Source organism: Lacerta agilis, chromosome 4, assembly GCF_009819535.1.
Source record: "Lacerta agilis isolate rLacAgi1 chromosome 4, rLacAgi1.pri, whole genome shotgun sequence".
Lineage (NCBI taxonomy): Eukaryota > Metazoa > Chordata > Lepidosauria > Squamata > Lacertidae > Lacerta > Lacerta agilis.
Window position 1 is genome coordinate 73,186,320 of NC_046315.1, and position 16,246 is coordinate 73,202,565.

The 16,246-nt window shown below is 43.9% G+C and overlaps 1 protein-coding gene across 1 annotated transcript; it reads left to right on the forward strand.

Moving 5' to 3' along the window:
• Window positions 1-1,916: 1,916 nt before the first annotated feature.
• IL1RL1 (interleukin 1 receptor like 1) lies at window positions 1,917-15,140 on the forward strand. The gene is made up of 9 exons (XM_033147632.1): window positions 1,917-2,119; window positions 3,645-3,810; window positions 5,231-5,393; window positions 6,620-6,688; window positions 6,814-6,934; window positions 7,072-7,229; window positions 12,018-12,158; window positions 13,420-13,578; window positions 14,757-15,140. The coding sequence occupies exons 1-9, from the start codon at window positions 1,926-1,928 to the stop codon at window positions 15,119-15,121; spliced, it is 1,536 nt and encodes a 511-aa protein (XP_033003523.1). The 5' UTR covers window positions 1,917-1,925; the 3' UTR covers window positions 15,122-15,140.
• The last annotated feature ends 1,106 nt before the right edge of the window (window positions 15,141-16,246 follow it).

The window sequence follows — 16,246 nt, forward strand, 5'->3', positions numbered from 1 at the left end:
AGTAGCATTGCAATAGTAAATGGTTGTATACACCCCCCACTTAAACAGTCCTGGGAACTGTAGTTTGTAAGGGGTGCACTCTGAGGGGTAAGCAACAGTTCCCAGGGTTCTTGGGGGGGGGGAATGTGCCTCCTTAAATGTGGGGTGTGTATGCAGCCAGTGACTGTGTACTGAGTTCTAGATAGGACAGTGTCAGCTCTGGATGTTATTTCCTTACAGCCAGATCCTATATTAATATCTGAATCATGATTCTGAATATTGGAACGTCCGGTCTATCAGCTACTAAGCAGTTCACAATCAGATACTTTAACTTATTTCATAAAACGGAAGGTGGCAGGGGATTTCCCCAAAGAAGATAAAAGTGCTACTTTGAAAGAAATGTTATGGAGCTGCCTTTTTTACTTGCTGTGTTGAATATCAGTCTCTGAGCAATGGACTGAAACAGAAATGCTGTGCAAGTATTCAATACAACAAGGCACAAGTCGTTCAGGTGGAATTTTGCAAAACAATGTCTTTCCAATTGAAAAAAATATGTATATCTCTTTCAGTATGATGATAATTTTGAAGAGTCAAATAACAGGGTTTTCTTTTTTTCTATTTCGTTTAGTGGGTTCCCCCCCCCCCCCAATTTAGCAACACAATGGCTCTCTTGTATTTCATCTTGTTCATGGCTTTCTCTGCCATTGCTGGGAATCCACAATACTGTAAGTCTTACTCTGCGCTGATTTTACTCACAGAAATACCTTGAATATGATTGATTCATTCTGTTGAATGAATGAGCTGCTGGTCACAGTTGTGCGTCTAAACTAGAATTATCTAGACATCTATTTGCCAGTTTTCATTTCTTAGTGCAGAAAGTATTAATCTGATGTGTAGAGATATTTGCTGTTCTGCTTAGTTCAAGAGGGTTCTGGAAGGGTTTATTTCTATGTGAGAGAAACAGGAATAAGGTTTGGGTTATTTCTCTGGGATTCTGTGTACAGCTGGATTAAACTGGTTCTGTTATGTTCCTGTCAAGGTTATGCTGACTATTATAGTAAGGCAAGGAGGAGTCTTGCTTTATCCTTCTTTGTTTTGATGTTCTGTTCTGTATGCTTAGTGCTACGGTTTAGTCTTATTCTAAGTTTATAAGTTTTATTTTAAGCGCTGTAACTGGATTTTTTTTATGGACTGTGCCAATTCTGATTGTATTGGATTTGTGAGCATTCTGTATCCAGGCATAGCCAAACTTGGCCCTCTAGCTGTTTTGGGACTACAACTCCCATCATCCCTAGCTAACAGGACCAGTGGTCAGGGATTATGGGAACTGTAGTCCCAAAACAGCTCGAGGGCCAAGTTTGGCCATGCCTGGTTTCAGTATCAGTAGAGCTCTGCTGGATGAAGTACAATTGTCGCTGGTCTATTTTTTGGGAACTCTGCTTAAGTTTTTTCCTCCTCCGGTGCTGGCTTGACACCGTTACTATTGAAAAATTTCCTTAAAATATACGTAAACACCCCAATCCAGTTTCCATGAGCACTGCAATTTGATAGTGAAAACCAGGTTCTACGACTACTCAGCCAGTGCAGAGGGACGCCTACCTACTGGTATGTCACTGTGTTTATTTGGGCTCCATTGAACTGCTTTGATAGATCTTTTGATGGGGATGGACTTTGTACTGGGATGGTGGGGAGATTCATGAGCTGGATCATGTCCATGTCAAAAGTGCAATTCCTAATCCAGAAGAGGGCACATGTAGATGAGTGTTGTTGTTGTTGTTGTGCATTTATTTCCAAGACACAGTTACTGGTTTTAGTATGACATTACCACCAGCATTAAACAAGCTAGGAAATCTCTCCTGATGTAGGTATGCAGAATGTTTTTTGTTGAAGCCTCCCCCCCCCCCCAATCACTTGATATTTTGCAAAGGAATTTTGAATCTATATGTATGTTTGCAGGGCTTACAATAGCAGGTGAGGCTTTTGTTGTAAAGTGCCCTGTGCGTGACACTGCGGTCTGGCAGTGTGGTGATAAAACCATCTCTACAGACAAAAGGGCCCGAATACATGCTTCTGGGAACGAGCTTTGGTTTCTGCCTGCATCCATTGAGGACAATGGAAATTACACATGCATCCATCCTGAGTAAGTAAAAAATGAGCAAAAGCTTTGTGTGAGTGTGTATCATAGAATCATAAAATTGGAAGGGCCCCAAGGGTCATCTAGTCCAAGCCCCTGCAATGCAGGAATCTCAGCTAAAGCATCCATGACAGATGGCCATCCAACCTCTGCTGAAAAATCTCCAAGGACTCCCACCAGCTCTCATGGGTGTCTGTTCCACTGTTCCGAATATTTAGTCAGGAGCTCCTTTCTTGTAACTTGAAACCATTGCTTCGAGTCTTACCCTCCAGAGAAGAAGCCAAGCATGCTTCCTCTTCCATGTGACAGCCCTTAAGATATTTGAAGATGGGTAGCATATCTCCCTTCAGTCTCCTCTTTTCTAGGCTAAACATAACCAGCTCCTTCAAGCGTTCCTTCTCAGGCTTAGTTACCATACCCTTGATCATCTTGGTTGCTCTCCTCTGCACATGTTCCAGCTTGTCAAAATCCTTTTTAAATTGTGGTGCCCAGAACTGGACACAGTATTCCAGGTGTGGTCTGACCAAGGCAGAAAACAGTAGTACTATTACTTCCCTCGATCTGGACACTATACTTCTGTTGATGCAGTCCAGAATAGCGTAAGCTTTTTTTTGCTGCTGCATCACACTGTTGACTCATGTAAGCTTGTGGTCTACCAAGACCCCTAGATCCTTTTCACATATACTGCTAGTAAGCCAGATGTTCCCCATCCTATATTTGTGCATCTGGTTCTTCCTGCCTCAGTGCAGAATCATTCATTTTGTTAGCTTGCACCCAGTTGTCCAACCTCTTGAGGTCATTTTGAATTCTGATTCTGTCTTCTGTGACATTAGCTACCTCTCCCATTTTGGTGTTATCTGAAAATTTGATGAGCATCCCTGCAATTCCTTCATCCAAGTCATTCATAAAGATGTTGAACAACAGGCCCAGAATGGGCCCAACTCACTTGTCACTTTTTTCCAGGATGACAAGGAACCATTAATGAGTACTCTTTGGGCTCGGTGAGTCAACCAGCTACAAATCCACCTAACAGTTACCCACATTCAACCCACATTTTACCAGCTTCCTCGTGAGAATATCATGGGGGACTTTGCCAAAACCCTTACTGAAATCAATATACATCATGTCCACAGCATTTCCCTGTTCCACCATAAAAAAAGAAAAGAAACCAGATTGGCATGACTTATTTCTGAGTAATCACAGCATTCTTTTCTAAATGCTCACAGACCGACTGTTGAATTATCTGTTCAAGGACCTTTCCTGGCATCTATGTCAAGCTCACTGGTCAGTAGTTACCTGGGTCTTCCTTTTACCCCTTTTTGAAGATGGGGGCAACATTTGCCCACCTCCAGTCCTCACCTGCTCTCCAAGAATTCTCAAACATAATAGACAAAGGCTCTGAAATTACAACCACAAGCTCCTTTAGTATCCTTGAATGCAGCTCCTCAGGCCCTGGAGATTTGAATTCATTTAAAGTAGCGTAAGAAAATATATCTTAAGAAAATATATGGGAGTTGCTTTGCATTCACAGGTATGCTCCTAAAACGATGAGTGTCATAATAAATCCAAATATAGAAGGCACTTGTTATTATGAAGATGCCCTTTATTTCGAAACAACTGGAAGCCCTGGATCTGCTAAAATATTCTGCCCTTCTTATATTGACTATGAGAACGCATCTGATACGAAGTGGTTCAAGGTATGTGTCATCGATATCTGGCTGTATGGTTCTATCTAGAGAGACAGTGTTGGACTTGAAGGTTCTCTGTGCAGCACCAGCCTCCTCTAGAGCATGAGAAGGGAAAGTCTCAATTACCTGCTGAGATGCCATCTCCTCTGCCAGGAAGTAAGTGTTGAACACAAACACTTTTGAATGTATTAATCTGACGTTAGGCTTGCGCACTCCCTTTCTGACTGTGCAGGTGAAATTTAGGACTTGGCATTGAAATTTTGGAGGACTTCAGCATTCATGCCCAGGCTGGCTTGACAGGTATAATTCACGACCATGAGACTCTCCAGCATATTATTGAGTGAGCTGTGTGGTGTATCCCAGAGGTGGATTTAGGGAAGTGCAACGGGTTCAGAGCCTCAGGGATGTTGCCATGGATGATGCAACTGTGATTTTCAGTGGAGCACAAGAGGTGGAGTGTCGCTAAATTTGAGACCCCAACATCCACCACTGAGGTCACACACTAGTTCTGTCATCCTTCACTGCTGTGGAAATGGCAGTGGTCTTGTTCATGGGTAGATTGTTATTTAATTCCTCATACATATCCCGACTTTCTTCCCAATAAGGAACTACACAGCTGCTGGCAATATGGTATCACATAGCAGCACACAATGTTAGAATATCGTTTTATTGTTTGCTGTTACTTATTTGTGCATCATTTGGTTGGATTCCTCAGCTATAGCCAGTGCCGGATTGACATATAAGCTAAACAAGCTATTGCTTTGGGCCCCCCCCAAAAAAAAGTTAAAGGGGAAAAAACCTGCATGTACATTTCCAAAATATAAGATAAAAAACGAATAAAAATAAAACCTACATGCAGCAACAGTGTTTTGTGTTTATTAAATTACCTTATAGCATATATTCAACACAAAAAACAGCGACAATTTGTTGTTGACAAAGGACAGCTGGACATATAAAGGGCCCCATTACCTTCAGTAGTTTAGGGCCTCATTAAACCTAAACCCGGCCCTGGTTATAGCAGTCAAGGTGTAAGATGTCCTTAAGGTTATAATTTCTCACGGCTCCAAGTATGCAGATAGTTTACTTGCAGAGGCATTTTGAACTTCTGATAACTTCAGCTCCTCTGAGCATGCTGATCCTTTCTTCTTGAGTCTCAGTTTTGTGTTCTGACTTCAGTCTTGTTGGCAGTGCTCTTTTTCTAGAAAGAGAAGTGGCAAAATGCCCCCATGAACACTCCCCTCATTTTCTTAGAATAGCAATGGTGCCCAACTGAGAAGTGCCGGGACTGAGTTCTGGAGAGTTCCGGCTGGAAAAAAAGGCCGTGCTTATCAGCACGCAACACTGGATTTCACATTTAGAGGAGAAGTAGTAGTAGTAATAATATTTAATAAACAGTGGTGAAAAATGAGTATGTGTTTTGTTTTTTTAGGACTGTAAACTCCTTCATGGAGCAAGGTACAAAGCGGTTAAAGGTGTCCTTTACATTTCCGATGCAATTGAAAGTGACAGTGGATACTATACTTGCCAGTTTACATACAACCATGGTGGAAGAGCATTTCCAGTAACTGCAACAACACCTTTTACAATTACAGGTAAGATGATAGTGGGCATGAACCAGTTTGATAAACAAACAAACAAACATTTCATAGTGTGTTTGTACGTACCACGGTTGCTTTGGTTCCTAAAAAGATAGTGTGGTTCTTTTATTAGCACGTACAGTACTGGTGTTGAAGTGGTATTAAATGATGAGCCAGTCTTTCTGGTATGATGCTGTTCTATATTTCTGTCTGACAGAAACCAGTGCTATTTTTCTAGGGGGGAAATGTGCCGGAACTCACCACGAATGCCTCCCTTGTTCTCTTATAATGGCAGTGGTACCCACCTGAGAGGGGCCGGAACTGAGTTCCGCCTGAAAAAAAGAGCCCGGGTTGCAACTGTGTTTGCTGTGTAAATTGATTAGCTTATGTGGACAGCGCTCTCATAAATGGGAGTGCCATAGAAGCAGCCAGAAGCAGAGGGGTTTTCTGACTGGGTCTGAAGTTCTTGAGAAGGGAGGTTTAACTCTTCCGCTGCTACAATTTTGTTTAGACCACAGCGCCACCTGAGCCCACTGAGCCTCTTGGGCTTGCCAATCGTAAGGTTGGCATTCTGAATCTGTGCGATGGGGTGAGCTCCCGTTGCTCTGTCCCAGCTCCTGCCAACCTACCAGTTTGAAAGCACACCAGCACAAGTAGATAAATAGTTACCGCTGCAGCAGGAAGGTAAATGACATTTCCATGCACTCTGGCTTATGTCACTTGTGTTCCATTGCTCCAGAAGCAGTTCAGTCATGCTGGCCACATGACCTGGAAAGCTGTCTGTGGACAGGCTCCCTCAGACTGAAAGTGAGATGAGCACCGCACCCCATAGTCAAATTCAACTGGACTTAACCGCCCAGGGGTCTTTTACTCTTTACCTTTACCTTGCTACAATTTTGTCCCAAAATGGCTTTGGAAAGTCTTCCCTGTAATCTCTGAATGTTCTGGTCCAAAGTTCATTCTACTAGAGTTCTAATAGAATTCTGAATTCTACTAGAGTTGAACTCAGAAGTAATCCTAATTTATATTTGTGGGGTTGAGTTGTTTTGGGTTTTTTTTTAAATAAGCAATAGGGATTACTCTTCTGATAGTACATTGAAGTAATCTAAGTGATGCCGTATTTAAAATATCTTGGCGAATATTATGGATATAAGCTATAATTCTAAATTGTGAAATTACAGCTTAAACATTAATCTAAAGTTTTCTATCTCTGTCTCTTGCCCCCCCCCCCAATTCCACAGATTCCTTTTTACTGACATCTCCTAAAGTTTTATATCCAAAGGATGGTGATGTTATAGAAGCAGAGATTGGTAACGATACTATTTCTTCAGCTGTTTATTTTTGTTTGTCTGTCCTAAATCTCTATCCATTTGGTTTCATTGGATGACCTGGGGGTCTAATTTTATGCTGCTGATGTATGGATTCGTCCTTCTAGGTTCTCCTGCACAACTTTTATGTAAGGCATGGCTGGGCCACGGAAAGCAAGGCATAGCCATAAGCTCTTGGGAATTCGATGAAGCAGACGATTCAAACCGCTTTGTTAAATCCAATAAATCGTAAGTAAAAAGATGTCCATTGTTAGGAGGTGGGGGAGGGGAGAAATAATTTAATTAGCTATTTTTTTTATGTTGCCAGAATTTCTAGAGTAGTTTACAAAAATGCACATTAAACGATAACATCTTAATTCTACTAGGTATATGGTACCTGGCGAAGGACAGTTTGCAGAGGCTGAATTAAGCATCACAGAAGTGAGGGAAGAAGACCTCAGCTTAACCTTTAGATGTGTTGTGGCCAATGATCTGGAGTACGAAACAACAGAAGTGACACTGGTGCCCAAAGGGGCAGGTGAAGGTGAGAAGAATTTTAATCCTCTCTTTGTTCAGCAACTGTGAAATCTCAAAGTGTAAGAATGACGTTGTTCCTATCTTTCCCTCGGAACTCTCCCACCAGAACTCTCTCACCATCCCTGCTCTTGGCCTTCCTCAAGTGCCTCTAACTGGCTGGAACAAGGCCTATGTCACTTGTTTGCCAGGGTACGGGGGGTATATGTGTGCGCAGTCACTGGGGCAGCTCAGGACATGTTGACACCTGAAGCGAATCAGAACATGCAGCCCTCTTTGGCCTGGGAACTCTAGTTTGTGAAGGGTGCGTTTTAAATATACAAGGAAGAGTTGCTCCCCTCCTTTACCTTCTGCCATCTCTGTAGCCCCACCAGCAATGAGCGGCATCAGTGGCAAGCAAGCCCCCTGGCGGGGGGTGACACTGTGGTGTCACTGTGCAGCCAGGCTGGTGGCCAAGGGCAGCAGTAAGGGTGGCAGCTGTGGACCACACACCCTGCCTCCTCTTCCTTCTCATGGTGGCTTCCATGCAGAAGCCGGAAAGAGTGCCAGGAGGCGGAGGTCATTGCCGCAGCTAAGCTCACCCAACTGGGGAGGACAGGCTAGGTCACAGGCTTCCTCAAACTCGGCCCTCCAGATGTTTTGAGACTACAATTCCCATCATCCCTGACCACTGGTTCTGCTAGCTAGGGATCATGGGAGTTGTAGGCCAAAAACATCTGGAGGGCCGAGTTTGAGGAAGCCTGGGCTGGGACCGAGCTAGTGCTGCCGCAAGCTGGGGTTTCTCACCAGCTCCCCCTGGAGGAAAATGAAACGAAAAGCAATGGGCTGTGTGGGGCCAAAAAAGACTGGCACTGGAGCTAAGTCCCCCTGCCAGGAAACACCTGCGATCACACACACCCTCCTCTCACATCCTCCTCTCGCACTCTGCACATGCACAGATATCTTCTTCCACCAAAGCTGGGAAGATGGAGGAGAGAGAAGGATACTTTTAAACAAACAAACAAACAAACAAACAAATATTTTAATAATATATTAGTAAAATTATCTATATCTATGTCCAGTGCTTCTCCCCCCCCCCAAAAAAAATATTTAGGGGTACTCTCATTTTCCTACTCATATTGAAATACTGCCCCTCAATGAGGACAAACTCAGATTCACAAAATGTTTAGGGGTATGCGTACCCCTGCGTAACCCCAGAAAAAAGCACTGTCTATCTCTATCTCTATCTCTATCTCTATCTCTATCTCTATCTCTATCTCTATCTCTCATTATATAAAAATTTACACCCACACCCACACAGAGTTAATGTTGGGTTGAAGGAGGAGTGGCAAAGGTGTGTGAGATCATCTCTCCCTTTCCAGATCTGCTGCTCCTCCCAGCTGTCCCAAGATTGCCACCTGAGGCGACTGCCTCAGCAAGGCTAATGTGTGGGTTGGCCCTGGTAGCAGCAGTGTGAGTGTGAGCTTCTGGTTTTGCATTGCTGGAATGTACAATAGACGGTGCAGTTCCATTGCTCCACCCACCTTTGGCCTTTGGACCCACCCACTACTGGCACGCAGCCCCTGAAAGCTTGCCCACCAGACCATGGGGCCTTTTGGGCTGAAAAGCGGTTCCTCACCCTTGGACTAAAGAGCTGGGGAGGGGCTTCAGGAATGGCAACTCTAATAGACATGTGTGCAAACCAGCGCAGTTTGTAAAAGGCTCAATAGGGCAGTGTTTTACAGATGAACCCTCCACTGACCCTGATAGAAATGATCCCTGGTAAATAGGGAATGTTGCCGTATATATGACCATCTGTGTCTTGTATACAGTGCCAACCCCATTTTCCAATCATTTGCTGAGATCCTGACCATCATTTCCTGGGGATGATTCACGGAGCCCTGCTGATTTTACCTGCCATAGCCTCAAAGCCACTGGATCTCATCAGGATCGTAACCAGCAAGAAAAAAAAAATCTGAGCAGGGCAAGGCTCTGCCAATTTTTAAACAACATGTGATGCTCATTTGCGAGATTCATTTAATAAATCCATTTATTGGAGTATATCCAAGGACCTTCTTTTTTTTGTCTGGAATATATTATAAGCAATAAATCTCCACCAGTCTCTTGCAAATTTGTCTCTTGGTTCATTTCCTCTAGCTAGACTTAGTTTACATGCAAGTCTCTGTACTAGGGCTATCTGCCAAACCCTTTTATGCCACACTATTAAATTAGTTCCTTTAAGACAGGCATGGCCAAAGTTGGCCCTCCAGCTGTTTTGGGGCTACAACTCCTATCATCCCTAGCTAACAGGACCAGTGGTCAGGGATGATGGGAATTGTAGTCCCAAAAGAACTGGAGGGCCAAGTTTCGCCATGCCTGCTTTAAGATCATTCCAAAAAGTGGCAATTGTCACATGTGCAAGCTACCTATAAGTATCTGGGGTTTGTCTATCAAATCCATATTATCAGCTGAAAATCAATTTAGTAGAGCAAGCTCTGTGGTCTTCCTAAGGGATGGTTGAGTAATTTTACCCATTTCAATGAAAACTTGATGCCAGAGCACTGATACATTGGCACACATCTCCTGCACATATGTTTATAGTTACTCCTATCACTACACCCCCTCCAACAAGTTGCTGAAACATTCCTATGAATGTATGTAAGTTTACCAGGGTAAGCCACCACTTTTGCAGTATCTTCAAATCCTTTAATGCTAATTGAGTGGGACATCAGCATGGCCAGTAGTCAGGAATGGTGGGGGTTCAATCTAAGGGGCACCCTTTTCCTCCTTGCTGTTTGTCTGATCAAAATCATGCTCTTCAAGTTCTCCTTGCCACCAGGAGAAGACATACAGATCTCACATTGTCTCCCAACTGATGAGAAAACCCCTTAGGTACAGTGGTACCTCAGTTTTCAAATGCCTCCATAGCCGAACATTTCGGAACTCGAACGCCAACAACCCGGATGTAAGTGCATCGGTTTTTGAACGTGCCTCTGAAGCTGAACGGGAAACGCAGCTTCTGTTTTGACTTTTCCGTATTGAGGCTTGCGTTTTGAGGCTCCCGCTTTCTGAACATTTCGGTACTCGAACAGACTTCTGGAACGGATTATGTTCGAAAACCGAGATACCACTGTACTGCTGATCTAAGGATGCAAATCTATTCTCTCTACCCTTAGGCTTCTCGCATAGGCTAGATTAGTAGGAGTTCCGTTATTGACTGTAGAGATGCTAAGAATCCCAGTCACCACAAAAAATTAAATGACTGGCCTTGTCCCAAAATGGCCTTTGAGACTTGAAGGTTCGATCCATTCAGAGATTTATTATTAAATCTTTGAATTTCTCTTAAGAGACAATAGAGAACTAGCAGTGAAGACACAGAAGCACTAGCGTGATGTGTTTTCTGGAGCAACCACTGTATGAAACAACCATTCAGCAGTCCAATATGACCCTACCCAGCCCGTACTTAGAAGATCTTTCTCAGAAGCTCTGTTTTGAGTTGTCTACCATCTTTTGGGCAGTGGTGCCAGAGTTATTGAACTTCCTTCCTAAGGAGGTTTAACCTGCTCCTTCTTTGCCAGTGTCAGCTCTGAGGCACCAGGCAAAGATGTCTCCCTGCCGCAATAGTGCTTTTGGACCCACAGATTATTTGTTTTTATATATATATAAATACGATTTCCTACCTGCCTTTCATCATAAGGTCCCAGGGTTACAGCAATTTAAGAACACGTTTTGTAACAGTTTCACACCAATTACCGTCACAATAACAAAGTAACCTGAAAATATGTATCTCAAGTGTCAAAATTCAGGGCAAAGAGGTAAATCTTCACCATAGGCTGGAGTTTTAGGTGAAGATGGTGATAAGTAAGGCTGCTTGTCTTGGAGCTGCACAGTCTGTTCTAGTTTTAATTTGTTTGTTTTTTTCTGAATAGTTTTAAAGTCAGTTGGCTCAACAGTTAATGTTAATTGCTATGTACAGGCAAGGAGCATACCTGTATATGTTTTTCTTCTGTGTGGGCTTAACAGTCATATTTTTTAATTGGAGAACAGGCACTGGAAGAGCAGCTGTTTCGGCTCGGTGTTTTTAACTGATAAGAAACACTTAGAATGCCATCTTGACCAATGGATTCTCTCCAGTTTTAATAGTTATTTATTACACAAGCACAGACCTGCCGTGGTTCGGTTAAGGAGTCCAGAACTACATTGCCAAATGTCTTCCAGCAAGTTGCCACAGAACTCAGACCCCCATTTGATAACGTCTAACAATTACTACGTACACAAATCAATACACCTTGGCTGCTTTGAGGGCCAATACAAAATGGCTAAGAAAGTTCTGACTAAGGCAGTTACGGATTTTGCGCAAGCATCCATCAGAGGAATCCATGAAGAATTTGATCAAATGTAGATTAGAATGCAAAAGTCTGCTGAAAAAAGAAATCTGAATCTACAAAACCCCAGTGACAGGAACTGAGACTAGCAATAATGCAACAGAGGAAGGACTAATTCTGGGAAGTGGTGGCCTGGGGTTTAATTTTAGTGAGGTCATCACAGGAAGTTCCTTTATACTAAGTCCCTCTAGTATTGTCTGCACGGCAGAGCAACACCTCTCCAAGTTTTAGAGAAGGACTTTCCCAGCAAAGCATGTGAGCTGGCTCTGAGCTGCAGCTCTTACCCTCCTTCTCGTGACACAAGACATCCCAGTTAGTCTACTCCAGACTTATTACTCTAGCATTTCTACTATCACTGCTGTTTTGTGTGATTGAAAACAGAGCCCACGATATATTTATATACTTGGTAATCTTCTATATTTTCTTTTCACCAGGTCATAGCAACACCTACGTGATTGTGGCGTTTGCTATTTTAGTAGGTCTTACAATGATCTTGGTGATGGTTTACCATGTTTTTCGTGTTGACATTGTCTTATGCGTCCGAAGGATATTTAACTGCAATAAATCCAGGGATGGTGAGTATGAATGCACAGTTTGTGCAAGCAGTAATGAGCAGTTGCAAGGCACTGATATGTCCCAGAGCCAAGAACTTATCCATGATCTACAGATGACTGGCTCCTCATGTAGTTGGATGTTCACCATGGTGAATTACAACTTGATAAAAGATTATATGGATCTGAGCGGATGTCACACTACAAGGGCCTTCTTGGTAGTGGCACCCTCTCTGTGGAATGGCCTCCCTTCAGATGTCAAGGAAATAAACAACTACCTGACTTTTAGAAGACATCCGAAGGCAACCCTGTTTAGGGAAGCTTTTCAGGATTGATGTAAATAAAAAAATCATTGTTATTATTAAACAAAAGGAATGCAAATTTGCTTTCAGGGAGCAAAGCAATGAAAAGCTAGAGTGGGTGGGAAAGGATGGACTAACTCTGTTTTGACAGCAGTACCAGGAGTGGCTTAAATTGGATCAAGTTGATCCAGAAGGCACATGACATGTTGATTTTATCACTTGCCAGTTGCTTCCCTTGAATTTTGGATTGTGTGGTGCAATGGACTATGACCTGGAAGACCAGAGTTTCAATTCCCACTGAGCCATGAAACTCACCTGGGGCCAGTCACTGTCTCTCAGCAGAACCTGCCTTGTAGGTTTCTTGTGAAGATCAAAAGGGGTGGGGAGAATCATGTGCACCACCCAGAATTCCACCTTTACAACATCTGTGCAACTCACTCTCAAACTCTGGGATTGTTGAAACATATACAAAAAAAATCAATCAATTTGAGTTGTGCAACTCAAATTGGGTCTACTAGACCTAAAGATTTTAAGCAATGTGGACTGAATTTGCTTCTGGGGCCCCTCTGGGATTAGGGGCCCTGAAGCTTAAGCTTCATTCATTTCCTAGTAGATCCGCCCCTACTAAGGACTGTGCTTTCAAGTTCTTGGAATTAATTTCCCCTCTTTAGCTTTACTAATTTGATATAATAATCCTAAATAGTATAACTAATATGCACAATTAATGCTATGGTGCATGCAACTTTATTCACATTCAATGGGCTGAATAATTTCAAGTCTATCCGTGTTCTTTTCACGCTTGTACATTCTAAAAATTGTGCTAAGCATGCTGCGTATATGGTAAATGATTTACAAACAGGCGTGCTAATAATATGTAATCCGGCTGTTTAACCTGTACAACCGAATGAATTTCTAACTTCAAAATAACAGCTTTCTAAAATTCATACTTCAGCTTTCCACCTATTTCTTGTTTTATTTCGCAGATGGGAAAGTACATGATGCATATGTTATCTATCCCATAAATGACACTTATGAAAATAATTTTATGGGCTCTTTCGTTCATCAGATTCTACCGGAGGTTTTAGAAAAACAATGCGGGTATAGATTGTGCATTTATGGGAGAGACGTGTTGCCTGGAGAAGGTAAGCTGATGTGCAATGAAGAAGCTGTGAATTACAAATTGTACTGCCATGATCTCAGCTACATACCACTACTAGCCTGAGAATAAAGGCTAGTCAACACAGAGCTCCAGGGTGGTAGGTCATGGATATGGAACCTGCGGCCCTACACAGGGCCAGCCTGATTCATGGTCAGATATGATGGGAGCTGAAATAAAATATAATCTAGAACAGGTCTGGGGAACCTCTAGCTCACAGGTCAAATAAGGCCTGATTGTTTGGCATTCCCCTTTCCTCGGCCCCCAGCCACAGCCATCTAACTCTCTTCTTCTTTGTCGATCACCTGTAGCCAGGTAAGATTGTCTTCCATAAACACGGTGAGTCTGTAAGTGACTGTGGAAGCCAATTCTGGATCCACACATCCTTCTGCAGTGGGGACATTAGTTTCCGGGCGGGAGTTGATCACGATGAGGGTTTGCCAAGCGCATTTCTCCCTTTTGTCCTGAGTTTGAGTGTCTTCAAAGCCCATGACACCTTTGGTAAAGGCTGTTCTCCAACTGGAGCACTCGCAGGCCAGTGTTTCCCAATTGTCAGTGTTTATACTGTACTACTTTTTTTAAAGATTTCCCTTGAGAGAGTCTTTAAACCTCTTTTGATGACCACTAGCATTACACTTTCGGTTTTAAAGTTTGGAATAGAGTAGTTTCTTCGGAAGTCGATAATCTGGCATCCACACAACATGACCAGTCCAATGAAGCTGATGTTGAAGAATCATTGCTTCAACACTGGTAATCTTCGGCACCAAAGGAGCATTAGGGTGTGTTCCATTTGTTCCTCTGCAAGCAGGGCTTGCAATTGGCACTGAATTTAAATGCAGCACTGAAAGCAAGCCCTGCTTGTGGTGGGGCTCTTCCTTAATAGACAAAACTCGATTCAAGCTGCGCTGGCAATAGTCCATGGTAGGCTCTGGAGGTCTTCAAGCAGAGGCCTAGCTAGACATCTGATGAGGACGCTCTAGCTTTCTCTTCCTAACTCTCTGACTCTAAGAGTCACAAGAAATTCTTTACTTTAGATGCAGTGGCCAGTGTTGGTAGTGGATATCTTCTGAGCCTGAGATTTTTAATAGCCTTCTGAAACATGCACCATGGGGTTGGAAAGGTCTCTTGTGCTGTTTCTTAACTAAGTACTTTATACATTGGCAGATGCTATTAGCGCAATTGAAAGTAGAATGCGAAAGAGCAGAAGACTGATAATCCTTCTAACAGAATGGCTGGCCAAGAGTGAACATTTTGCATACGAGCATCAGATCGCATTCTACAATGTCCTCATCCAAAATAACGTGAAAGTGATTCTGCTGGAAATGGAGGAAATTGGGGACTACGAACGGCTGCAGGAGTCTCTCAGGCACCTGATTCACCAGCAAGGAACTATAAAATGGAGAGCAAAATACATGGCCTCTCCATCCTCACCCAACACTACCTTTTGGAAGCACGTGGAATACCAAATGCCATGGAGGCGTCGTTTAAAAAAGCCAACCACAGTGAATCCTGCATATGATTTGCTGTAAATAAGCCCGCAAAAGCGACTAGCTTGCAGGAATGTTTACTAGCTCGCTGTGAGCCTCTTACAGCAGACTGCTGACAGAGCCGTCTTTCCCACAGGGCTTAGTGGCTTGTTGCGCCAGGGCGCCATCCTCTCGGGGCGCCCCAGTGAGTGGGGAAGCTGTGTGGCTTTGCCGGCGGCCTCCCTTTTCCCTGCCCACCACCAGATGGTTGGCAGGGTACAACGAGCCACTAAGCCCTATGGTTCCTCCTCCTCCTCTCCCTCAGCCGCAGGAATCCCCTCAGCCCCCACCCGCCAAGCCGCTGTCGTCTGAGGGAGCGGCGGTGGTGGGAGCGGCTCCCGAGGGGCCTCCTCTGTGTCACCAGTGCCCCACCACCACCACACCCTGGGCAAACGCCTCCTGCTCCTTGGGCTGCTGGGCAGTAGCGAGAGCGGCAACAGCGGGCTGTCGCTGTCAAGCAGCGGAGGAGGAGGAGGTACCCCGGAACCTCACGAGTGCGGGGTTCCAGCAGTCTGGCCACCACATTGGCGGTGTCTTCTGTGGGCGGCGGCTCCCAGGGCTACGAGGTGGTCCGCAAGTTGGGTCCCGAGTATTAAATTCTGGGAAAGGGAGGGGGTGCCGGAGGGTTCTTTGTGCCACGGCGCCGGATGTGCTTAAGACGGCCCCGTCTGCTGCATTTCTTTGCTAGGTTTAAGGGGAAGGATGGAGCCCTCTGACTTGCAGGCCTGCAGTTCCCTGTTGCTTGTGGCTGTTAGGCTAGCACTTAAATTTCAAGACAGCAAAATGATCTGCATGCTTTACTTCTTCTTTTTAAAATATGTTTTGAATGAAAGATTTCTTAATTCACAAAAATATGTGCATTGTCTCTTTTTTCAAGTTGCGTTTTCTACAGATCAGTTTCATTTGCTGTGAGACATTGGTGTTACATACAACGTCAGGCTAGGAAGAAAAGGGGGAAGAGGTGGAGTGGGGAGCAAGTGAGGGGGGGGTCAGGTGGCAATGCTTCTATTCTTCGACTGAGTGTATGTGTGGGGTTTTGTGTCAGCGTCACTTGTGTGGGTTCTCTTTACTATTCGCTCGTTGCATTTCTTTGTTGTGAGAGAGGTTGGGGGGTGGCTCTACTTCTGA

Bases quoted from the DNA above. Each gene is read 5' to 3' on its own strand.
- IL1RL1 (XM_033147632.1), top strand. From the start codon at position 1,926: ATGTTTGCAGGGCTTACAATAGCAGGTGAGGCTTTTGTTGTAAAGTGC. The intron at 7,230-12,017 runs GTGAGAAGAATT...TCTTTTCACCAG, and splicing joins GCCCAAAGGGGCAGGTGAAG to GTCATAGCAACACCTACGTG. The intron at 12,159-13,419 runs GTGAGTATGAAT...TTTATTTCGCAG, and splicing joins CTGCAATAAATCCAGGGATG to ATGGGAAAGTACATGATGCA.